At 41.7% G+C, this 25,673-nt stretch overlaps 1 protein-coding gene across 2 annotated transcripts in view; it reads left to right on the top strand.

Moving 5' to 3' along the window:
• Window positions 1–25,673, top strand: part of UBR3 (ubiquitin protein ligase E3 component n-recognin 3) — a 124,428-nt gene that overhangs the window by 73,957 nt on the left and 24,798 nt on the right. The window contains exons 27-31 of one of the 2 annotated variants that reach the window (XM_064163291.1): window positions 353–463; window positions 2,348–2,548; window positions 3,852–3,988; window positions 9,464–9,549; window positions 19,822–19,927. In XM_064163291.1, coding sequence (XP_064019361.1) covers window positions 353–463; window positions 2,348–2,548; window positions 3,852–3,988; window positions 9,464–9,549; window positions 19,822–19,927 — 641 coding nt within the window. Of the gene's footprint in view, window positions 1–352; window positions 464–2,347; window positions 2,561–3,851; window positions 3,989–9,463; window positions 9,550–19,821; window positions 19,928–25,673 lie in introns of both variants that reach the window. The other variant, XM_064163285.1, reaches the window with a different exon arrangement.

The raw sequence follows: 25,673 nt of genomic DNA, 5'->3' as shown, positions 1-25,673 counted from the left end.
CAAGTTGTTTTGGACTCTCTTATGGAAAGGATAGAATCATAGAATCAACCAGGTTGGAAGAGACCTCCAAGATCAGCCAGTCCAACCTAGCACCCAGCCCTATCCAGTCAACTAGACCATGGCACTAAGTGCCTCATCCAGGCTTTTCTTGAACACCTTGTGATGGCCATGTAAGTTAGCATAAATAAATAGAAAAAATGTGATCCTGTGAATGTCTTTACTTTCACAGCATATGTCTTTTAATACATAGCATGCAAATAAAACCTTCTATTTAAATAGAAATTGGAATAAGTTGTGATGAATACCTTTATATATAATGTTATGTTTTCTATCTGTTTTTTGTTTGTTTTAGAGTTCCTGCTTGCAAGCAGTGTCAATAGGTTGGGAAGGAGGTGTTTATGTACAAACTTGTGGTCACACTTTACATATAGATTGTCACAAATCTTACATGGAATCTTTACGGGTAAGTAGAACTAAAGATGATCTCTTTGCATCTGAACTGTTTTAGTGAAATCAGTTGGTTTGATCCTGTTCAGAGAAAGAAGAATTGATGGACATGCATGAATGGACAAGATGTTTTTTTTTATGTTTCAAGAACTGTAGATACTAAATGTCTTACTACATCTTGACATTAAAGTGCTTTGCTTTCATTTATTTGGATATATCAGTAAAATACTGGACTAAATTACTCTGCTAAAAATGGAATTACTGGATTTTGGTGGGGTTTTATTCTGCTATGCATTTTGAGGCAAAGTAAGCAGTACCTACACCTTTTTCATTACTTTGTCACAAATTTGTATTTTCATATTTTAAGGGTGTTAGGAGTTACAGTGGAACTGTGTGATGGATTATGTAAAATTAATAATCTCTATGAATTTTGATATCCAGATGAAGATTGTTAATAACTACGAAAACTGTTTATTAACATTAAACATCTCCAGAAAACTTATTCACAATGTTTAAAAATGCAATGGTTTGGAAATTCATACACGCAGGGAACAGGCAAAACTAGAGCACTTACTTCTGAAAGTGGCAAATGCAAACATTATACTGGAAGAGAAGATTCTTGCAGTTAATTATACTGCTTATCCACTAGAAGACACAGGAAGCTCCTTTCTGCTTATGGCAGAAGGCAAGCAATGAATTAGACAAGGCTTTTAACTATTTACTCACAAAATAGTATCAGACAGTTCCCAAAGCCTGTGGAGAGGTTGCTGTCAGTGATCTCAAAGCTGTTAGAGGCTTTTGAGTTTCCCAGGCTCTTTTCTCAGGAAGCTGGGAGTCCATAGCATAGTCTCTGATCTGGTTCCTCTTGATTCCCAATTCAGCAGAAGCCTTGCAGAGGGGCAGGCAGGATGCAAGGAGGAGCAGCAGCAGCAGCAGGCATGAATAGAATGTCAGAGCCCACTGCATTTACCTGTGTATTTCTTTTATCAATGTGGGCCAAGACTATTGGGCCTTTGGATACAGAATAGCCAATCAGAATGGCAGTTAGCCAAGCTTGACTATATTAGGTGAAGCCACAGGCTTGCTTTACCCAAATTTGCCAAAAGCACAAGCCTTGCACAAGGCAAGCACAAACTAAGCCTGTGTACCTTGTTTACCACAGGATGTAAAACAAGTCTGGGCAAGCCAGAGTCCTTACTCGGTGGCTCCAGGTTCTTTTGTCTTCTTTCCTGCGATTGCTTCTCCCCAAAACAGAAGGAGGGAGAGCAGAAAAACATGCCTGGGCAAGCCAAGCCATGTATAAGCTTATTTTGGGCTTATCAGGCCTACCACAACAACTGAAGAAAAAATGAGAGTGAAATTTTACAAATATAAACTTTTGCTTTTGGTTAATTCTTAGTCTCAAACCCCAAGTTACCAAAAATTAGGGGTATATACATGCAGTTCAGAGAAATGAGTGAAAGTAGGTCAACTCTTGTGAGTTAAATACAGTTAGCCAAGCCTCGGGAATTGTTCACTAGAGAAGACATACTTTTGTTCTCATGTGGTCTGAGCAAAAAATGGTGGTGCTTTATTGATGTGCTGGCCTCTTTCATCCCCCTCAACCTCTTGCAGCCCAGTTGCAGATACTCTGAATGGCACAATAATGCCACAGAATCAGAGAGGAGTTCTTAAAAATTAAGAGTTCTTAAAAATTAGGAAAATTAGTTGAATTGGAATATTCTAAGGCAGTCTCTACAAGTTAAATCCTTTTTTGCTACAATTCAGAGCTATTTAAGTATTCTTTCTTCACAGTTTCTGCCTTTCAGCTTAATTCTTTAGCTATGCACCTTAAATATCAAACTAAAAAAATCGTAACTTTCTGTAAAATTTGAGCTACATCTTCTTTGTTTTCTTTTAGAATGACCAGGTCCTCCAGGGATTTTCAGTGGACAAAGGAGAATTTACTTGTCCTCTCTGTAGGCAATTTGCTAACAGTGTTCTTCCTTGTTATCCTGGAAACAACGTGGAGAGAAGCCTTTGGCAAAGTCACAGTAACAAGTGTATGCAAGATCTTGTACAAGAGGTGGAAGATCTTCAAGAACAGCTGGGAACTTTCCCAGTAAGCATCAGTGTAAGGCAGAAAGATCCTTGTTAATTTGCCTCTACCTTTCAGTTTTTACGTTATATTGCATTTGTGACCTCTTAAACAATTAGAATCACAGAATCAGTCAGGGTTGGAAGGGACCACAAGGATCATCTAGTTCCAACACTGTGCCATGGGCAGGGACACCCTACCCTAGAGCAGGCTGCCCACAGCCTCATCCAGCCTGGCCTTAAAAACCTCCAGGGATGTGGCCTCAACCACCAAACTGGGCAACCCATTCCAGGCTTTCACCACTCTCATGCTGAACAACTTCCTCCTCATGTTCAGTCTGAATCTCCCCACTTCCAGCTTTGCTCCATAACTTGACAACCTGGCAAAATTAGCTTTCTTCTGATAGGAAGGAAAATATTTTTTTTCTTTAATATCAAGACATATTAAATATTTGCAGTACTTCACTGCCCATGTAAAATAAGAGCTATGATGTGATTAATATGTTTTTTGATGGAGTGTATTTTCACTTCTCTCTGTATTAATTTAAATAGAATTGATTTATGTCATGTAAAATTCATTTATTATTTCTTTATAATGTGAAAACAACAATATCTTTGTAACTGGAAGCTGTTTAAAGAGTGTTCTTTGAGAATCATAGAATCAGCCAGGTTGGAAGAGACCTTCAAGATCATCCAGTCCAACCTAGCACCCAGACCTAGCCAGTCAACTAGACCATGGCACTAAGTGCCTCATCCAGGCTTTTCTTGAACATCTCCAGGGACGACGACTCCACAGAACCATAGAATCAGTCAGGGTTGGAAGGGAACACAAGGATCATCTAGTTCCAACCCCCCTGCCTTGGGCAGAGACACCCTACCCTAGATCAGAATACATTTTAACAGATCAGAACGTTTTAAGGCATGAATTATTTGTACAGAAAGAGCAGTTTGTAGATGCTGATGTGTTTCAAAACTTCTTGAGAGGTCCTTTTGAACGATGGGATGATTTCTATTAAATTTTGCTGGCCTTGCAGTCTTGATGGAGATATTTTGAGATACTTTCTTGTGCTGTATGCAAATAGACTTTAAAATAATGCAAGCAGTGAGATTGTTGAACTCAGGAGATGGACCAACCAGTGATGTTTTCATACTCAAAACAAATCCAAATAACTTTCAGAGTATTGTAACATTTGTGTGAAACAGAGTGCTGTCTTTCAATGTGTGTGTTTTCAGAACACAAATGTGTGTTTATAAATCTGAAATTGCTATGCTTATTGCCATTTCTTCAGGAAAAATGAACTAATCCTCTTTTGTGTCTTTGTTTGTAGTCTGAAACCAATCTCAGTAAAGAAATGGAGTCTGTAATGAAAGATATAAAAAGTACCACACAGAAGAAGTATCTGGATTACAGTAAGAATCCTGGATCACCTGACAATGATTTTCTCTTTATGTATTCAGTAGCCAGGTGAATATGTTTGTCACTTTGTATTTTTTGTGTGCCTCAGTATTGGTATTACTCACCAGAGAGTTGTTTTCTTTTAAAAAATAAGAAAGTAAAGAAATTCCATCCTCTCCATAAAGTACATTTTGAGAACTTTGTACATCTAGATGAAATCTTCTGGTTTTCACAAGCAGGCTTATGCAAGATGGAAAGCTGTGCCACTCAGTTCACTTTGGGTATATGCAGCAGCAGTACAAAACTGAAAACATTTTGCCTTACGTGTATTTAGTTTTCTTCTTTAAGGTTTTGCTTTCCATCTATCAACATTTTATGTTGGATTTCTGTCTTCCTTCTCAAGCTGTAAAATCTCCTCTACTGATTAGAATGAGTTTCTCTCTCTGTCATTGCCATATTGCTGGTTTTCAAATCAGAGGGTGTTTTGAATCTTACACAGCAGACATTATTTTTATTTACCTTACATGAGGATTAGAGGAGGAGCCTTTTCTTCACCACCAACCAAGAATCTCTCTTCATGGCAGTACTCCCAAAAGTGTGTGAAAACTACCAGCTTTTTCTCTGTGTTGTTTGATTCTGGTTTTAGAGCTGTCAGTGTCACAGAAGTTAAATGGTGCTACAGTGTGTTTCTAGGTGTAATATTACATAATACTAGAAATCCTAGCTAAACATTTTAAGCCTATCTGTATTTTATTATTTTTATAGTAACATCATAGAGCCAAGGTGTTTGTTTTCATTCAAAGAGCATTTCATGGCTGTTTACATCAATCATCATTTCATGGCTGCTTACATTGGTAGAGAAACAAATCATCAGTGACCACTAAGATTAGTATACACCACCTGTTCTCATTGTAACCTCTTCTTGTCAGGTTAGACTAATGTCAGCAGTTCTCTGTTTATCCATGGCTGAACAATTTCAGATGTAGGATCCAGCCTTCCATATTGTTACCATAACTCATAATATTATTTATGAGTGTGCCTGGAAGATCAGCTGCAAAATGGTTATTTCAGTTCAGCAGTCCAGATTTACAGACTTCTTCTATGTGTTAGTGCACAAGAATTACAGGATAAAAAACCCAGATAAAACAGACTATCCATAATTTAAATTACAGACTGAAGTAACTTGCATTTTGGAAGTTATTCCTGTTCATTCAGCCTTTCTTCCTTATTTCAACCAGGTTTGAAGAGACCTCCAAGATCATCCAGTCCATTTCCATCTAGTTCTTGAAATTATATCCATGTGTTCCTTACCAACCACTTAGTTTAGTGCATTTCAGGTTTCATGTGTTCTGAAATATTTGACTGGTTTTGGTCAGACCATCTACAGCTGTTACTTATTTCTTCCTGATATTTAATGCAGCATACAATATTATAATTAGCCTCTGTTTAACCAAGCTTTGAATGCAGTGATACTTCTGTTGACTCCATGTATTTGCAAGTAAATTAAGTACTCTATATCTTGTGAGTTACCTTCTGTTATGAATCAGAAAATTACATCATCTGCAGTCTTCTTGAAAGATGCTGGTTTATAGCTGGAGGCCAAGTTTTAAGTTGATTTCTGTATTCTGGAATGGGAATACTGCTGGTTAAACAAGATGTAGCCACTTGCTTCAGCTTATCCTTTCTGCTTCAGCAAAATGAGAACTTACCTTTTTTTACTTGCCCAGACAGGTGTCACTAGTAGCAGAGAAAATACAATACAAGCAAATTTATCACCACCTAGTGGATAATGCTAGCTGCTGTCTGTTTTCCTCAGGGTCTTGGCATCCTGATGTCCTCTGTCAGCTGGAAGAGCAGCTATCTCCCCCTTACCCTGCAGTTTTATCTTGCTAAATTTATGCCCTTATCAGAAGCATCCCTCCTCGTCTTTGTTGACAATTATGAGATTAGTACAGTGCCTAGCTTTAATTTGAATAGCTGCACATTGGTAGCATTGCTGCCTGTCGTTCGTGGCAGTGTCTCAGACTGTTTCTCTATGGTGTCACAATAGGTCTGGTGCTTTTATTTGCTCTTGTAAACAAAGCTTTTGGCTTTAGCTGTCAGATATGCATAGGCTAATATGAGAATCTTGTGTTAGAGTCTTAGAATCAGTCAGGGTTGGAAGGGACCGCAAGGATCATCTAGTTCCAACCCCCCTGCCATGGGCAAGGACACCCTACCCTAGAGCAGGCTGCCCACAGCCTTATCCAGCTTGGCCTCAAACAGCTCCAGCAATGGGGCCTCAACCACCTCCCTGGGCAACCCATTCCTGGCTCTCTTCACTCTCATGCTCAACAGCTTCCTCCTCACTCCCAGTTGGAACCTACCCACCTCCAGCTTTGCTCCATTCTCCCTAGTCCTGTCACTCCCTGAGAGGCTAAAAAGTCCCTCCCCAGCTTTTTTGTAGGCCTCCTTCAGATACTGGAAGGCCACAACAAGGAGGTCACCTGGGAGCCTCCTCTTCTCGTCTGAACAGCCTCAACTCTTCCAGTCTGTCCTCAGAGGAGAGGTGCTCCAGCCCTCTGTGCTTCTGTTCTCTCCTTCTAGTCTGTCTCTCAATATCTGTGGGTTTTTTCCATATGTATATATGTGTGTGTTGTCTTTATAAAGCAAAATGGAGACAGTAGTAGTGCTTAACTTGGTTCCTCCATTCCAATAGGAAGAGGAGGTCCATCCAAATATGTTCCCTTTTTGAAAAAGGCATTGTATTTTTACTCCCTCCAACTCTGTCCTGATATGACTCCTGAGAAATATGCAGTCACCCTCCCTACTCCACTCCTAAGGGATGAAGTAGGACTGGTTTTTAATCATGAGTCTGTATAGCTGAGCAAAATCCATCTTCTGAGTCTTTTTTCTGACCAAGGAAGATAAAACTCATGTTCTACAAAATTTGTTGCTCCAGTGAGTGACACAAAGATTTCTAGATAGAGAAAACAGTCCCTCATATAGATTTTCTTTCTTTTCTTTCTTTCTTGTTGAGGGAGCTGAGATAGCAAAGGATATTTCCAGAGACCAGTTTATGTTCTAGTCTTCTATCAGATGTCCCAAGTTTTTCTACATTGATGAAAGAACAGGCATTGAGAGCTCTGCTGTTCTTCAGTGCAGGGATGGTAGCACTCAGATCCGCCAGTCAGAAGGGATCTTGAATTAAACATTAGTCTCTTTCAAAAATCGTTTAGGACTCTGCCTGATTTACAACATTGGAATAGAAGTGTGCAGTAGAGAACACTTCATAGAATCACAGAATCAACCAGGTTGGAAGAGACCTCCAAGATCATCCAGTCCAACCTAGCACCCAGCCCTATCCAGTCAACCAGACCATGGTACCTCATCCTTTGTCACTATATTCCCCTCTCTATCTAATAAGGACTGGAGGTTGTCCTTGGCCCTTCTCTTGCCATTCATATATTTAAAGAAACACTTTTTATTTTCCTTGACAGCCGTGGCCAGCCTAAGCTCCAAATGGGCTTTTGTCTCTCTAATTTTTCCTCTACAAGACCTAGCAACTTCCTTGAATTTTCCTGGGACTTCTCCATAAAATGTTTGGGTATGCTTTGAAAGAGTTGTCTTAGAGGAAAAGGTCATTCTTCATGCAAGCTGCTGTCTTTGAGGAGCTGGGGGTGAAGAAGTAGAATAGGAGGTGAGAGGTGGAGCATATGTTACCAGAAATCCCTCTTTCTATTCCTTAAAGCAAAAAGTACTGTGTAACATCTCTCCTGTATCAAAAGGAGCTTTTTCGGAGCTGTCCTTGAGGTTTGTTTTGTCAAAATGTACATATTCCTTTGTGAAAGGGCAGTTTAACATTTTAGCTTTGGAAAGTTGTTCTTAGATATTCAGGTAGTGGGGTTTTATTTTGTATTTAAATCTTAATTATTGTGGCTTTAATGGAATGCTGCCATTAATTTTGCTCTACAAATGAGTTATCAGAAGGCTTGTAGAAAAAAATCTTCCTCCTTTCCTTTATATTCCCAGGATGAACTAGCACATGCTGATCTACAGTTACTATTTCATCCACTAATATGAAATCCCTGTCCCTGCTTCCTTGCTGGTAGATTTTTAGAAGTTCAGTGAGCACTGCAAATCGCCTGAAGAGTGGAAAATTCCCCTGTCACATAGATGCCCTTATCAGCAGCAACCAGATGGAGCTCTGAGCAGACACATCATCAATGTTAAATTGCCTTTTTTTTTGAGTAGGGAGGATTAAAGCATTCCTTCAGAAATAGGAGGCATAAGCTGCAAACTTAGGGATAGTAATATTCTGAAACATGACTATTTTAAAACCATGTGAAAGTATCTTAACAAACACTGCATATCAAAAATGTCTTCTGTCAAGCTGGTGGTGGAGCTGAAAGTCTTTTAAAAAATCATTTATTTTGAATAAAAATCATCCTGTACTGCTTTTTTTTTCCTTAAATATATGAGTGGGAGTATATATTCTTAGCTTATGTGCTAAAATAGATTTTAGTATGTATTCAAGTTATATTATATTGGACCTAAAATAGTTTGATTTTTAGGTAAGGGACAAAATATGTTTAGATTAAACTTTGCCATGTGGATTAAATTAGCAAAATAACATTTCAGAATAATAGAATGACATTAATTAAATATATGTTGACTTATTAAAACAAACTCTGAGGGGTACAAGATAATGTAGTACTGAAATACCCAGTTCCAAAACTAAACCAAGTTAGCAAATCTGGCCTGAAGAACTGGTGCCTAAGTATCAGATAATAATCCTGAGAAAGAAAGTATCCAGGTGATGTGCAGAGATTTAATGACACAACTCTGTTTCATACTAATGAGCTGCAGTGGATACCAGTGTTTTGTTCAGAATTAACCTCCAGGGCTTTTATTAACTAACTTATCTCTAAAGGTCAGTGCTTCCATTACAGTTTTAGGCTGCTTTAATATTTAGTTACTTGATGGCATATGCATTGTACTGTCTGCTTAAAGCAAAGCAAAAGGCCTGCCAATGAAGAGAATGCTTTTTACACGTAGCTGACTGATTGAAATTTAGTCATTCTGTATATTGTCTGTCACAGTTGCACATAAGTTTCCTAATTATTGAGGAATTGTGAATGCACACAGAAATAAAGTCACAGAATTAATATTGTTTTATTCTTCAGTCATGACTGTAGCAGTTCACTTTAAGTGGCTTGATTAGCAAGTACTGTACAAAATCAGATCTGGCAGTATCTTGATAGTTTCTTTTATTCTGAATCATATTTTGGCAACATGTCTCACACTAAATATCAGTCCTTTAATTTGGTGTGTGCTGGGTGCCTGTGGTGACTCTTTGGTGTCCCTAGAAGCTTGAATAATGCTGTGCCATTCAACCCTGTTATGCTTCCATTGCAGAACTAACTAGGAACTTGAGCTGGTTCTTTAGTTCTTTAATATTAGTCCTTTAATTTGGTGTGTGCTGGGTGTTTGTTGTGACTCTTTGGTGACCCTAGAAGCTTGAATAATGCTGTGCCATTCAACACTGTTATGTTTCCATTGCAGAACTAACTTGGAACTTGAGCTGGTTCATCGAGGAGGCAACCTGTGTTCAGGGGGTGCAAGCACAGCTGGGAAAAGATCATGCTTAAGTAAGTTCTATGTCCTTTTTTTGTGGCAACTTGAAAAATGAAATCTAATTTGCACAAATTACTCATCAGGTTCATGTGTTGTGGATATAATCCTCTTAGAAATCAATTGTCATACTACCCAGATAATGTTTTAAACATCATTTCCCATTTTTGTAAGTAAAACTAGAAGTATTTTAAGGGTAAAAGTAAGAGACCATTGTTCCACCCTGGCTGTCAATAGTACAGAAATCTGTTTCTCTGAATGGTAATGTAGGTCATGACTGGGTATCCTACTTGGAAATCTGTCCTGTCTTTAATATCCCTAGTTCTCCTCTGACAGGAGAGTTTTACAGATTTCCCTTGGTGGAAAATCAAGTCTTCATTGGTCTAAAATCTTTAGTATTTGGCAAATAAAGCACTCGTGGTTAGAAGAAATGCTGTTCTACTTAACATCAAATTTTCAATCGTTTACTGGAATATAAACTGTTAGAAAAGGACATTTTCTTCATCAGGAATTTCTGGAAAGCCTACCAGAATGCTGCTGCCACGAATAGTTGTTTAAATCAGTATCACAGCATCATAGGAACAATCAGGTTGGAAGAGACCTCCAAGATCACCCAGTCCAACCTAGCACCCAACCCTATCCAGTCAACTAGACCATGGCACTAAGTGCCTCATCCAGGCTTTTTTTGAACACCTCCAGAGGTGGCCAGTAGGACAAGGGAGGTTTTTCTTTTCCTGTACTCAACACTGGTCAGGCCACACCTGGAGTAATGTGTCCAATTCTGGGCCTCTCAGTTCAAGAGAGAATACTGACCATGCAACATGAAATACTCATCCATTCAAGGTTTTAGTAAGTGTAGAAAGATGTGCTAGTTTGAAGCTAGCTAGAATGTTTTGATGAGAAGAATTCAAGAGAGATATTGAGGTGCTGGAACGTGCCCACGAAGGTGGTTAAAGGCCTGGAACACAAACCCTGTGAGGAAAGGCTGAGGGAGCTGGGGATGTTTAACCTGGAGAAGAGGAGGCTCAGGGCAGACCTCATTGCTGTCTACAAGTACCTGAAGGGAGGCTGTAGCCAGGTGGGGATTGATCTCTTCTGCCAGGCAACCAGCAACAGAACAAGGGGACACAGTCTCAAGTTGTGCTGAGGGGAGGTCTAGGCTGGATGTTAGGAGGAAGTTGTTCTCAGAGAGAGATTGGCATTGGAATGGGCTGCTTCAAGCAAAGCCTGCATGAGGCACTTAGTGCCATGGTCTAGTTAATCGGCTAGGGCTGGGTGCTAGGTTGGACTGGATGATCTTGGAGGTCTCTTCTAACCTGGTTGATTCTATGATTCTATGATAATACACATACTTAGAGTTTTTCCAGGCTGTTTTCATGGACTTGTACACAAGGGCTTAATCTGAAATGGGTACCACCCCAAACACCACTGCAAGCACCACCACCCCCCAATCCAAACAAACCAAATAAAAGAAACGAGAAAACCCAACACAGTAACATTTCTTGATTGTTTCTTTCTACTTAGAATAGAATGCATTTTGTTTGCTGTAATATTTCTCTGTTCCTTTCTGAAACTGTTGTGTCATTTTGTCTCAGTGTGTCACACAGTGGAAGTACTGCTTTTTCTTTAGCCAGTTGTATCATCTTAAGGATTGAAAGTGCCTATGTCCAGTGAGGCGCCAGGACAGTATTTAAACACAATGCACTTGCCTTTTCCCACACTTCTGGGCAGAATGGTAAATTTTCTTGCTTAGATCTATGTCAGTCATGTTAGTGTTCATTAGACCTATCTTGCACTGCAGAAAAGTTGAAGGCCTTTAAAGTTTTCAGGTGAAAGGCTCTGTATATAGGAATGCTTTTTAAACGGCATGGAGATGTAAATGTCATCTGTTCCTTCTTGTGCTGTTTGGGTTCTGTATTGGTACTTACTTTGTAAAATTAGTGTGTATCAAATGAGTGATATTTATTTCTGCATTAGAATAGGCTTTTTATCAATGGAAGATGATGGGGTTCTCCTGGAGAGGTGGGCACAAGCCAGCCTCATAAGGTTCAACAAGACCAAGTGCAAGGTCCTGCATCTGGGTTGAGGCAATCCCAAGCACAAATCCAGGCTGGGCAGGGACTAGCTGGAGAGCAGCCCTGAGGAGAGGGACTTGGGGGTGCTGGTGGACAAGAAGTTCAGCATGAGCCAGCAGTGTGCACTTGCAGCCCAGAAAGCCAACCAGATCCTGGACTGCATCAGGAGAAGTGTGGCCAGCAGGTCAGGGGAAGTGATTTCCCCCCTCTACTCCACTCTGCTGAGACCCCACCTGGAGTATTGCATCCAGTTCTGGAGCCCCTATTACAAGAGGGATGTGGACATGATGGAGTGTGTCCAGGGAAGGGCCACGAGGATGATCAGAGGGCTGCAGAAGCTCTGCTATGAGGACAGACTGAAAGAGTTGGGGTTGTTCAGTCTGGGGAAGAAGAGGCTCCCAGGTGGCCTTCCAGAATCTGAAGGAGGCTGACAAAAGCTGGGAAGAGACTTTTTAGGTTATCAGGGAGTGACAGGACTAGGGGGAATGGAGCAAAGCTGGAGGTGGGGAGCTTCAGCCTGAAGGTGAGGTGGAAGTTGTTGAGCATGAGAGTGGTGAGAGCTTGGAATGGGTTGCCCAGGGAGATGGTTGAGGCCCCATTGCTGGAGGTGTTTAAGGCCAGGCTGGCTGAGGCTGTGTGCAGCCTGCTGTAGGGTAGGGTGTCCCTGCCTATGGCAGAGGGATTGGAACTGGCTGATCCTTGTGGTCTCTTCCAACCCTGACTGATTCTATGATTCTGTCTCCTTCCTGTAATCTATTGGTATGTGAATATGGTTGCAAAGATTCCTACCCAGCTCTCCGCAACCACTGAAAATGAAAGAAACAACAGATGGTACCACTTCATAAAAGCTGTGGTGTGCCATTCACACTTGGCATGGGAGAGGCAGAGACAGATACCATTAGAATTCTGTTGCTAAAGTTGATTTCACAGACTGGCAATTTTGCTGTTGCGGAGAATTGGTCTCTTCATCAGCAATTAAGGCTTAAGATTTTGTGAAGACTACTCATCTCTTACTGCTTTAACAAGCTTTTCCTGACCTTCACATAGGCTTGGTTTTGTTTTTTCCTTCACTGATTCCAGTCTACTGGCTGAATGGGAATTTGGTGTTAGCAGGTCTTTGCAGCTGCTGTTTGTAAGTGGACTATGTAAATCTCTACAACGAGAAACAAATTCTTCAATCTCCTTAGCAACAATCAAGTCCCATCTGGTTATATCAGTCATTTTTTGTTGTAATCCACATTATTTTTGATAGTCCCAGGAAGCTTTGGGAGAAGAAAGGCATCAGGTCTCTAGTCTGCTAAGATCCTTACACAGCAGCTGAGCCAAGGATGCTTTCAATTCTGCTTTGGTGAACTGCTCGGTCACTGTGTTTGCTGATCTTTTGACGTTGTAAATATGATTACTAATTTGTTGAATGAAAAAATGAGAAGATAGGATCAAAATAAGTAGATATTTTCAGAGTGCTAGGTCCAGTTCAGGGCTCCTCAATTCAAGAGGGATGTTGAGATGCTGGAACGTGTCCAGAGAAGGGCAGCAAAGCTGGTGAAGGGCCTGGAACACAAACCCTATGAGGAGAGGTTGAGGGAGCTGGGGGTGTTTAGCCTGGAGAAGAGGAGGCTCAGGGCAGACCTCATTGCTGTCTACAACTAGCTGAAGGGAGGCTGTAGCCAGGTGGGGGTTGGTCTCTTCTGCCAGGCAACCAGCAACAGAACCAGGGGACACAGCCTCAAGTTGTGCTGGGGGAGGTATAGGCTGGATGTTAGGAGGAAGTGATTTGCCATTGGAATGGACTGCCCAGGGAGGTGGTGGAGTCACCGTCCCTGGAGGTGTTCAAGAAAAGCCTGGATGAGGCACTTAGTGCCACGGCCTAGTTGATTGGATAGGGTTGGGTGCTAGGTTGGCCTGGATGATCTTGGAGATCTCTTCCAACCTGGTTGATTCTGTGACAGCAGTATGTGTTACATCATTCTGAAACATAAATATGAGAGAGACTGGGGAATAAACACATATCTGGCCTTTGTCAGTAAAACAGAGTAAGCTACTTCCTTTATTGTCTTTGTCATCATCATTACAGCACATGACTACAAACTGTGGAAGCAGAATTAATAACACAAGAAATCCTCTGATTTTACCTCTGGTAATTTGTGAGTTTACTTTGCAGTTCAAGGGACCAGAAGAAAAGAAAGAACAAAAAAAAAAATAGGCAAGGAAACTCATGTAGAAATTTAAGCTCTCTCAAGAGTATTAGTGAGACTAAAATTTGCACCCATATGTAACCTCCAGAATCACTCATTTTTATCAGTTCAGCTCAGCATTTTTGTAAGATCTTGTCAATCCCACTCATCTCAATTCCCTATCCATTCATCTCTGTGAATTCAGTCATCTTTTGTACTGTGAGTACCATGCTAGATCCAAAAAGAGCTGTGAAATCACCTTTATAGATGCCTGCTTTGTGCACTTTATCATAGCAGAATATGTCTAAGAGCTTTGTTAACAATCTGTAAATTCAGGTGCTGGTGCAGACAGGGTGGTTATGTAGACAAAATACCTCACTAACTCTTTATTATAAGAGCAGCATTAGAATACTTTCTCTAATAGCTTCAGTCTCAATGCAAAGACAGTCTTATCCTTTGAGCTGCTTTTTTGAATCTACCAATTCCATTTGAATTGATTGCTCCTCTCTCTCATCTGAGAGAGAAGTAGAGCTGGTATGGAAAGAGCTGGGAAAAATGTACTAAGAGCAGCAGTGTGTGGAAAAATAGGTTTAGTTTCATCATTTTAGAAGTGGAATTAGGGTGGCAAACATAGAATCATAGAACCAACCAGGTTGGAAGAGACCTCCAAGATCATCCAGTCCAACCTAGCACCCAGCCCTATCCAATCAATCAGACCATGGCACTAAGTGCTTCATCCAGGCTGTTCTTGAACACCTCCAGTGATGGCAACTCCATTGCCTCCCTGGGCAGCTCACACCAATGGCAAATCACTCTCTCTGAGACCAACTTCAAATTCTTTCCACTGTCTACTGGTCATGATTTGTTAACAGTGAGCCTGCCGTTTTCATTTTGTTGTGTGTTTGCAACAATCCTTCTCTAATTTTGTTGCTGCTGCACTAAGATTAATATTTTTCTGCTAAGTTTTATTAAGATGTTGTTTCGACAATGAGCTACACCTAGATCCTGTCTTTCCCACTTACAACGGTGTGCTGCCCTGGAGGTAATTGTCCATAGACTGTGAGTGATGGAGGGGTTTGGGATACCTGTTGGAGTTATGACCTTCCTTTCGTTTCTTCACAAGACTAGGCAAGGTTGTTTGTGGACCATTGTCATGTTGATGTTTTGCTGCCTCTTTTTTAAACAAGTAGGTGTATTTTAAGAAATTGGGAGGGTATTCAGTAGTTTTATGTTCATGTCTCAAAAAGAATCCCTAAGGTATTCATTTGGCTCAAGATCTACCAGTCCCTCAGGCTTAACAGTGTGATGAAACACCAAGCACTTTGTGCATGAAGAAGTTTGCCAGCTCTTGATTTCAGTGCTCTGGTGTTTGCCTTGGCTTTCACCAATACACCAGAATCACAGTGAATTTGAGGTAAGGCAGTTGAAGTCACTGTATTGTAAGAAGAGATAAACATTTGTGTGTTAGTCTGGCTAGTCCTTAGGTTTTACTAGAAATCTTCTCAGAAATGCAGAAGCAGTGGGCAAATTGGAACTTAGTTTTTGTACCCTAGGAGGTGGCAGCCATCAGGCCATCTCTGTTGCAGTGTTCCCTTTAGGGGGCAATCTTATTCCTTGGATTCCCTGGGTCTGAAAACAAGCATGGCTGTGCTGCATTAACTGAGAGAACGTCTTAATGTTTTTTAAGTCATTTAATAAAAAAATACCTCACAAAAGGTCATTGTAACAACATTTGCTTGCCTGCTTCCTAGCTTTACATTTAGATGCTGAAAACATTTTCTTGCAAGGGAGCAATAGCTGCCTTAATAACAAACACAAAACCAATTCTGTCTTCTAAGGCTGCTAAACTGTTTTCTGTTCAGGTTCAGTCGATGGTAGAATGCATCTTCATTCCACACATGTTACACACTTGGAGATTACAAATAAATTGGCCAGCACTAGAATTTGGTAGTTGCCTTCATCATTTTAATAGCTATTTTCATATTTAATAGCTATTAATGGAACAAAAGGTTAATTATGGTAAGCTTTTTTTCCCCTAATTATCCATTTCTGTTAGAGGCAAGGCACAGCTCAGAAAAAAAGACATCAGTTTTAGTAGCAAAAAAGACATCAGCTTTTGTAGCAGAGAGGCAAGAAGGAAGGAACAGATATCTTGATGGGTTTCATTCCAATTAAAACTATACTGTTTTTTATTACTATTTTGATGAAATATCAGTATATCTTCAGGGTGTTAAAGTTTGTCAGCAAAGCAGTGTTTTGCTTGATTCTATTGCCAGGAGAAAAGATTGCTTATTTTGCCCTCATTGACTGTTTCTATTCAGAAAGCAGGTGACAGCAATCAATTCTAATGCCATCTACAATTATTTTACAGACCCCAGGAGCTAATTACAGCCTTCAGGCTCTGCCAGTCAGCTGACTTTATCATGCGACTTTTTTGGCCACTGCATACCTCTGAGTAATTGTCTATTTATGGAAAATAAATTAATAGCTGCTATTTCTACATAAGAAAAAGGATCTCTGAGTGAGTGTGCAGGTTGAGCAGGTGGGTTGCAAAGAGAAGGGAGAGAGATCAAGAGGTGAAGGGATCAACTGAAAGAATAGAAGGGGAGTCGGTGTGGGGAAGAAGCTGGCAAAGCAAAAGTTAAAATGAAAAGAGGAAGGAAGAAAATTGACCAAGAAATGCTACCATGGCAGCAAATAGGAAGATAGGAGTGTGGCAGGAGGAAACAAGTGGGCAAAATCATTGGAAATAGTATTTTAATCCAAACATGTGAATTAGAAAAAGATGCTTTTTTCTCAAATTCTTACTATGCATACCTCTGAAAATGCTGACAACATAGGTGAAGCCTGCCTTCTTGGCTTGCCTAAGGAGAGAAAGATGTTATCTTTATTTGTGCTGCTCATAGGATCCATAGAGAGATGAAAACTCTGCCATTTTAATTTATGGTACTGCAGTATATATTGTGTGTGTATTGTTCAGAAGGTTCTGGAAGTGCTTCTCAAATTATGTGACGAAGCTGGTGAGAGGCCTGGAACACAGCCCTGTGAGGAGAGGCTGTGAGAGAGCTGGGGGTGTTTAGCCTCAGATAGAGGAGGCCTAGGGGTGACCTCACTGCTGTCTGCAACTACCTGAAGGGAGGTTGTAGCTAGGTGAGGGTTGGTCTCTTCTGCCAGGCAAGCAGCAATAGAACAAGGGGACACAGTCTCAAGTTGTGCTGGATGTTAGGAGGAAGTTGTTGCCAGAGAGAGTGATTGGCATTGGAATGAGCTGCCCAGGGAGGTGGTGAAGTCATCATCTCTGGAGGTGTTCATGAAAAGCCTGGGTGAGGCACTTAGTGCCATGGTCTAGTTGATTGGCTGGGGCTGTGTGCTAGGTTGGCCTGGATGATCTTGGAGATCTCTTCCAACCTGCTTGATTCTATTATTTTTGACACCATGGATGTACAGAGGGTTTTGAATTGGTGAATAGCAGCAAACTTTGCTTACAAGTTACATAGACAAATCTATGCTGCTATGAAGAGTGTTGCTGCGTTAGGGTTATTGTTGTGTGGTCAGAAGTCTGGGAGTTTTCTCTTCCAGAAGTAGCCTACAACATAACTTTTAAGAAAGAAGGCAATAAAAACAAAAACCTTTGCAGGATGAAGAGTGGAAATGACCCTGCAATAGGCCAGAACTTCTAGCAACTTCAGGTTAATTTTGAATATGTGCATGGATCTTAACTGTGAGGGAGAGGAATAAAAGCATAAAAGCTGTGTGTGTCAGTCTGTCTTGTTAAAAAGATGTTTAGGAAATCATAGCTTAAGGCATAAACTGGAGAGGAAAGTGAAGTTGAGCATGGAACCTTAGCAACATGACAGCATAGGAAACAGGACCCTTTCTTGAAGAGCTGTAGCTAAGCATGTAAAGTTGGTGTTCTACACACACTAACAATACTGAGATGCAATCAAAGGATTCTGAGCAGCCTCTTACCTGTTTCAACATTTCAGGAGAGGGTTTTTTTTTCCTTTCACATGCACATGTTCACTGTTGTCTGCTGAAATCTGACTTCTTTTCAAAACCTTTTTAAAATAAAATATAAAGTCGCTTTTTAAGGTACCAAACTACTTGGCAAGAGATGACAGCCTTGTCAAAACTTTGTCAAATAAAGGATGGCAACTTAAAGTACTTGGAGAATAGGATAGAATTCTATTATTCTATTATAGGATAGAATTCTACCTATCCTATAATCATAGAATCACAGAATCAACCAGGTTGGAAGAGACCTCCAAGATCATCCAGTCCCACCTAGCACCCAGCCCTATCCAGTCATCTGGACCATGGCACTAAGTGCCTCAGCCAGGCTTTTCATTTACATCTCCAGGGATGGTGACTCCACCACCTCCCTGGGCAGCCCATTCCAATGCCAATCACTCTCTCTGGGAACAACTTCCTCCTAACATCCAGCCTAGACCTCCCTTGGCACAACTTGAGACTGTGTCCCCTTGTTCTGTTGGTGGTTGCCTGGGAGAAGAGACCAACCCCCAGCTGGCTACAACCTCCCTTCAGGTATTTGTAAACAGCAATGATAGAATGATAAAGACTGGATGAGGCATTTAGTGCCATGATCTAGTTGTTTGGATAAGGCTGGGTGCTAGGTTGGACTGGATGATCGTGGATTTCTCTTTCAACCTCATAGATTGATGAGGCATTTAGTGCCATGGTCTGGTTGACTGGATAGGACTGGGTGCTAGGTTGGACTGGATGATCTTGGAGGTCTCTTCAACCTGGTTAATTCTGTGGTTCTGTTCTATTCTCTAAGTACTCTACATAACAATAGAATTCTATTCTCAATGTTTTTAATGAGGGGTTTGAATCTGGGTTGGGAGTGAATTGTAATGAGGCCGATGTAAATAATTATTTAATAGTTTATTAATTACACAAAGAAAACTTCCCCAAATGTATTCACAGTTAACACAGACAGACTCTCTGGTGTGGTTGGCAAAACTGTTTTTGCAGAGTGTATCTATGCAGTCAAATTAAATGATTTAGGAAAGTCTTTGGAAAGGTTTATAACTGGAGAGCCTTGCAGCACAAACTGCCACTGAAAGGTTAAGCAGTTACAAAGTTGAGTAAAGAGAGTTGGGGTACTCACTGGTCAGAAGTCTCAATTCTTGTGCTCCAAAAGCATAAACAGGAAAATAAAGATAGTGAAAGCCAGGTGGTGGACTTCAGGTGGTGATGATGTGATGTGGCTTTGCTGCTCGTTCAGTCCGAATTGAGCAGGCCCACGGACACGAGAGGTCTGCCGTGGCTCTCAGGGAGTCATCGGGTGGTCAGGAGCCACCTGGGCAAAGCAGGGTCCAGGTCTGCGGGCTGGAGCAGCCCAATGGAGGGCTCTGTATAGCAAGGAGTCGCGGCGGGCCGGAAGTCCCAAGGTCGAGACTCGTTGCTAGGTCGTTGCTGGGTCATTACCTGTGTTCGGCTCGATCAGGCAGGGTCAGGCTGCCGGTCGTAGGCAAGTCCCCACTTCGGCACGGTGCAAAGTGTGGTGGCACACAGAGGCACCTAAGGCAAACAGGTAGCCAACAAACCAAAAGCAGCAGCAAACAAGCAGTTTGCCAGGGTTTGAGGCATTTTGGTGAGTGTCTTTGGGCAATAGCAACAGCTAAAACCACCCCTGGAACCAATCCTGAGTTATTTCTCCAAGAAAGGCAGATGCACAGGCCTAGGATCCTGACCTGTGTTCATCACAAAACAAAGCAAGCCACAAAACAGGGCCAAATATGGGCTCTGTGAGAGACTGAGAGGCGCCAAAGCTTTTGTCTGCTTTCCCACTTCTTCCACCCAGGAAGAAGCAGCTGGGGGCAAGGTGAGTATTTGGACAGGTGTTTAGGGCAGGTGATGGATATGTGTTCTAGGCATAATTTGGACTTTCTGCCACAAAAGTACTTTACATAACAATAGACTTCTATTCTCAAAGTAATTTACAATGCAACTTAATGTCAATTACTTCATATTATTGCTCTTAATAATCAGCAATCTATCTGTCTTCATCTTTCAGATCAGCTGTTCCATGTGTTGGCCATGCACATGCGCCTCTACAGTATAGACTCTGCATACAATCCTTGGAGAAAACTAACCCAGCCAATGCAGGACAAAAATTCAGAGCAAGTATTTTCATTTACCAAATATCAGTGTTACCTTGGGAAAGAAACATCCTAACAAAGGGACTCTAGGTGACTTTCTGTCTTAATATAAATTCTCTGTAAGGTAGGCTGAAGAACTTAACATCTAAAAGTTTGTTTATCTATTTGTAAAAGCAGATTTTCACATTTTCTTTATGTAAAACATGACACATACCAGTTTTGAGTTTAAGCTTAAGTACACCACTTGCAAGCTTAAGCACGTATCAATTTAATAGTGTTGAGTACATGGATAGATGCACTGTCATTCCTGGCACAGATGCTAGACTAAGTTCATAAAGAGTTTATTGGAAGTTGAACAAGGACTAATAGCTGCAACAGAAATAAGCAGGCCTAATATATGAGAAATAGTTACAGTATCACAGCATCATCAGGGTTGGAAGAGACCTCACAGATCATCAAGTCCAACCCTTTACCACAGAGCTCAAGGCTAGACCATGGCACCAAGTGCCACGTCCAATCCTGCCTTGAACAGCTCCAGGGACGGCGACTCCACCACCTCCCCGGGCAGCTCATTCCAGTGCCCAATGACTCTCTCAGTGAAGAACTTTCTCCTCACCTCAAGCCTAAATCTCCCCTGGCGCAGCCTGAGGCTGTGTCCTCTCGTTCTGGCGCTGGCCACCTGAGAGAAGAGAGCAACCTCCTCCTGGCCACAACCACCCCTCAGGTAGTTGTAGACAGCAATAAGATCACCCCTGAGCCTCCTCTTCTCCAGGCTAAACAATCCCAGCTCCCTCAGCATCTCCTCGTAGGGCTGTGCTCAAGGCCTCTCCCCAGCCTCGTTGCCCTTCTCTGGACACGCTCGAGCATCTCAATGTCCCTTCTAAACTGGGGGGCCCAGAACTGAACACAGTACTCAAGGTGTGGTCTAACCAGTGCAGAGTACAGGGGCAGAATGACCTCCCTGCTCCTGCTGACCACACCATTCCTGATGCAGGCCACTGGCTCTCTTGGCCACTGGCTCTCTGGGCCACCTGAAGCTAAAACATTTCATCATGCTGGTTATTTTAAGCATGCTGTTTCCTTTAGTTTACTTTCAAAACGTTAACTTTGCATATATAGCTGTATAAGGATTAACAATGTAACAAATTCAGCCATTGTATCTCTGTTCCACACGTACTCGATTTAAGTTCCTTCACTTTCCGTCTCTCTGATGGTTTGGGTGTTACCTGCCCCCCACACTTTGGAAGTCACCCAGACTAGACTCAGACTCAGCTGGCTCTGGAAATTTGAGTGGAGCTTATATTTACAGCTAGCACAATATGCAAGCAGATATTTATAGTATATGCAATTATATACAGAAATATACAAGGTAAAAGGTAACACAGAAACACAACAGCCCTCCCAGAGACCTGAGTCCCCAGGAGGGGCTCCCAACCACCCTTTCACCTTCTCCCACCCCTCTACTTAGCCCAGTCCCAAGGAAGAATGAAGGTTCGTCCAGGGGGTTAGGAAGCAAAGTGGATTAATCAGAGAGACAGCAGAGAGGCTAGAGAGAAATGCAGCTCAGCCAGTTCCCCAGAAGAAGTGCCTTATCTGTGTTTGGATTCTTGTTCTTATACCTCTCACCAAGCCTATGAGTGAATTAGACATCACTGTTTTTTTTTCCTCTTTCACAGCCTGTGATCTAATCCTTCTCACCATAACATTCTAGCTAGGCTCAAACTAGCACAAGCTTCTACCTTGATGGTGAGAAGAAAGGTTTATTGCCTAAACCCAGATGGTTATTTTTCCTCATAAGATGAAAAAAAAGTATTTTTTTTCTTTTGGCACCTTGATCATCATCATATTAGCGAAGGTGTCCATTTTGTATCTTGCAGTAGTGTTTAAAAGGCTGTCTTTTTCCTGCCTATCCAATTGTATACTTCTCAGTGTGAGCCTAATGAGGTGCAAAACATCATGGGATTGCAAAAATCCATCTGTGTAATGATGCCACAATCCAAACCCCCAGATCAGGAAAAAATATTAAAATGTTTGTGCTTGCTTTTAGTTTGAGATTTTGCTGTTTGTCCCTTGGACTCAGGTATCTTTTTGCAATGCACACTAGGTTACTGCAGTAATTAGTCTAGATTAACATATTAGTTTATAAACTGTTGGCAGAAAAAAGCACTGAGAATTTAATAACCTCTAAGCCTGTGCTGTTCAGGACTGCTTTGAGAATATGTTTTCATGTAGTTCTGCTAGACTGAGCAGTGGAACAAGGTTAATAAATGCGGTGTATGGTTGACTGAGTTACACCAGGCAAAATTAAGATCATGTTGGTAGCCTCTTGTCGTGTTCTGCTCTGAAGAATGGCCATGAGGCTGGTCCTGTGCTTCTCATTTTGCTGTTTGAAGAGCTTGCTGGCTCTGGAATCAGCTGTTAAGAGAGAGGCTGCATTTTCTGCGCACGCAACTTGTCTTTTGCCTATGCAGACTTAATGGAATTCATCATGCACCGATCACGTCACAGTTAGATTGCTGCAAGTTAGATTTCATTTGGCAGCATTTTGAATCCCTTCAAAATGAATCATACTGTAGGCCATAATGGCTTGCCTTGCAGGAGGTGCTGTGTGTTCAAGGCATCTGAGCAGTCCTCTTGTTTTCTGCACTGCTTCCAAGATTTCTTGGAAGACTTGCTTGTGTTGGCTTGGCACTAATCCTAAATGGTTTAGGAAGCTGTAACTGACAGATCATCTATTTTGCCATGAAGTATTTTACTGTTGAGATGTACAAATGCGATCAACCTGCAATTTTTAGCCTGCTCTTCAGAACATTTTCCTACCTTAGTCTGCAGGCCTCAGAAAGCTGCAGAGAAGGCAACTTGGAGACATTTTTCATGCATAAATTAGTGTAGTATTTTGGGTGTTCCCTGCCCCCTAACACTTTGGAAATCATTCAGACTAGACTCAGCTGGCTCTGGAAATGTGAAGCTTTATATTTACAGCTTAGCACAATATACAAGCAGATATTTACAGTATATACAGTTATATACAGAAATATACAAGGTAAAAGGTAATACAGAAGCACAACAGCCCTCCCAGAAACCTGAGTCCCCAGGAGGGGCTCCCAACCACCCTTCCACCTTCCCCCTACCCCTCCCAACCTTACCCCAATCCCAAGGAAGAATGGAGGTTCAGCCAGGGGGTTAGGAAGCAAAGTGGATTAACTAAAGAGAGGCTAGAGAGAAAAAAATGCAGACCAGAGCTCCCAAGAAGAAGTGCCTTATCTATGTTTGGATTCTTGTTCTTCTACCTGTCAGCAAGCCTGTGAGTAAAGTAGACATCACCCTTGTTTGTCTTTCACAGCCTGTAATCTAGTTCTTCTCACCAAAGCATTCTAGCCTGCTGCAAACTAGCACAATTAGACTGTAAGGCAGATATCTATATTCTATTTTAAATGAGTTTGCTGTAGTTCTCCTTGAGGATGGCATTTATGTGATTGGTTTGTACGATGCAGTTGCACACTTCTGAGTCATCCAGCCTTTTGAGAAATCCAGAAGAGCACATTTTTTCAGGTATGGAAGACAATGATCAGAGCAATTAGAAGGTGATACACTGCTGTAAAGTGAAGAAGATTAAGAGGATGGTGGAGAAATACCACTGCAGATTTAGGATGTGGATAGCACTCTGTTTTGAAGCTAGCTGATAATCTTGGTTCCTCAGTCTCAGTGGTACATGGGGTGAGTCTGGTGCCCAGCAGGGAACAGGCATCTCAGGAGATACTGCAGGTGCTGGGAGCCCTGTCTGTCTGTTTGCCAGGAGGCAACCAGTCTCTTGACCACTCAGCCTAGTTTGACCAACTACCAGCAGTGATTTCTTAACTGTCCCATAACCCACAGAAGTTGCTGTTCTCTTTTCCCTTGGGTGCTGCATAAAGCGGTGCCCAAACCCCTTGCCGGATGTCTTGCAGCCCAGCACCCATCAAAGGGGCTCCTGCGTGGTGGAGGTACAGTTGGGGACCCATCATCCACTGAGCAGAGGGTCAGAGCAGTCCCATCACAGCATGGTGGCACACAGTGCCTGATGGGGCCAAGGCTCACAAGCGTAGAAGGAAAGTGTGAGACACTGGAACAGATTGCCCAGGGAGGTGGTGGAAGCCTAATCTGTCAAGGTCTTTAAGGCCAGACTGGATGTGGCTCTAGGCAACCTCATCTAGTGTGAGATGTCCCTGCCCATGGCACGGAGGGTTGGAACTATATGATCCTTGAGGTCCCTTCCAGCCCTGACAATTCTGTGATTCTGTGAGTTGTAGGAAAAAAAAGAAGCCAGTGAGAGGAAGAGATGTAAATTATCTGACTATATCATTGTGATGCTAAGCAATTTAAGAGCAGTAAAATCACAGGAGCAAAATAGCTATAAACTAACTTGCTGTATTTTTGTAGTTAATTTTTACTTACCATTTCAGTTGCTAGCAGTTTTCCAGAGAAGTAAGTTTCATCTTTATTTGTAATTTTTAAGTGTGATGGTTTGGGTGTTCCTCACCCCCCCTACTTTAGAAATCACCCAGACTAGGCCCAGCAGGCTCTGGAAATTGGATGAATCTTATTATTCACAGCCTAGCAGAATATACAAGCAGATATTTACAGTATAGACAGTTATATACAGAAATATACAAGGTAAAAGGTAACACACAAACACAACAGCCCTCCCAGAAACCTGAGTCCCTAGGAGTGGCTCCCAACCACCCCTTCACCTTCCCCCTACCCCTCTCAACCTTACCCCAATCCCAAGGAAGAATGGAGGTTCAGTCAGGGGGTTAGGAAGCAAAGTGGATTAACTAAAGAAGCTAGAGAGAGATGCAGCTCAGAGCTCCCCAGCAGCAGAAGTGCTTTTATCTATGTTTTGATTCTTATATCTCTGAGCAAGCCTATGAGGGAAGTAGACATGACCATTGTTTTCCTTTCCGCAGCCTGTAATCTAGTTCTTCTCACCAAAACATCCTAGCTAGCTTCAAACTAGCACATTAAGTAATTTTCAAAACTAAAAACCAATATCATCTGTCAGATACAAATGCCATTGAATTCTCCTTTCACTCTTACTAATTGTTGTTACTTTACTTAAGTACCCACAATTAATTCTACCTAGGTGTAGAACTTAGATTTTAGCTTGGTTTTACACAATACAGCTGTCATTACTCATAAACTGTGCCTTAGATTACAGGTGTCTGGGAGTGTGCTAGTATGAAGCTAGCTAGGATATTTTGCTGGGAGGAATTAGATTATAGGCTGTGAAAAGGAAAGAGTGGTGATGTCTACCTCACTCATAGGCTTGCTGAGATGTATAAATACAAGAACACAAACATAGATAAGGGAGTTGTTCTTGAGCTCTGACTGCATGCGCTTCTCTTCCTAACTTGCTGTCTAACTAATCCATCTGCATTCTAATCCTCCTGGCCAATTCTCCAAACTCACCTTGAACGTAAGGCAAAGTCTGGGATAAGGCAGAGGGGTGGGAAGGAGGTGGAAGGGTGGTTGGGAGCCCCTCCTGGGGACTCAGGTTTCTGGGAGGGCTGTTGTGTTTCTGTATTACCTTCTTAACTTGCACATTTCTGTCTCTAGCTGTATAGATTGTAAATATCTGCTTGTGTATTGTGCTAAGCTGTAAATACAGCTTCAGTCTTGAATTTCCAGATCAACTGAGTCCTAGTCTGGGCGATTTTCACAAGAGTGGTGGGGCAGGTAACACCCAAACCATCACAGGGAGAAAGGATCAGTTTAATATGTGAAGATT

The sequence above is a fragment of the Pogoniulus pusillus genome, chromosome 2 (assembly GCF_015220805.1).
Source record: "Pogoniulus pusillus isolate bPogPus1 chromosome 2, bPogPus1.pri, whole genome shotgun sequence".
NCBI lineage: Eukaryota > Metazoa > Chordata > Aves > Piciformes > Lybiidae > Pogoniulus > Pogoniulus pusillus.
Note: the sequence above shows the minus strand (reverse complement) of the source record. Positions and strands in the feature narration are given on the sequence as shown.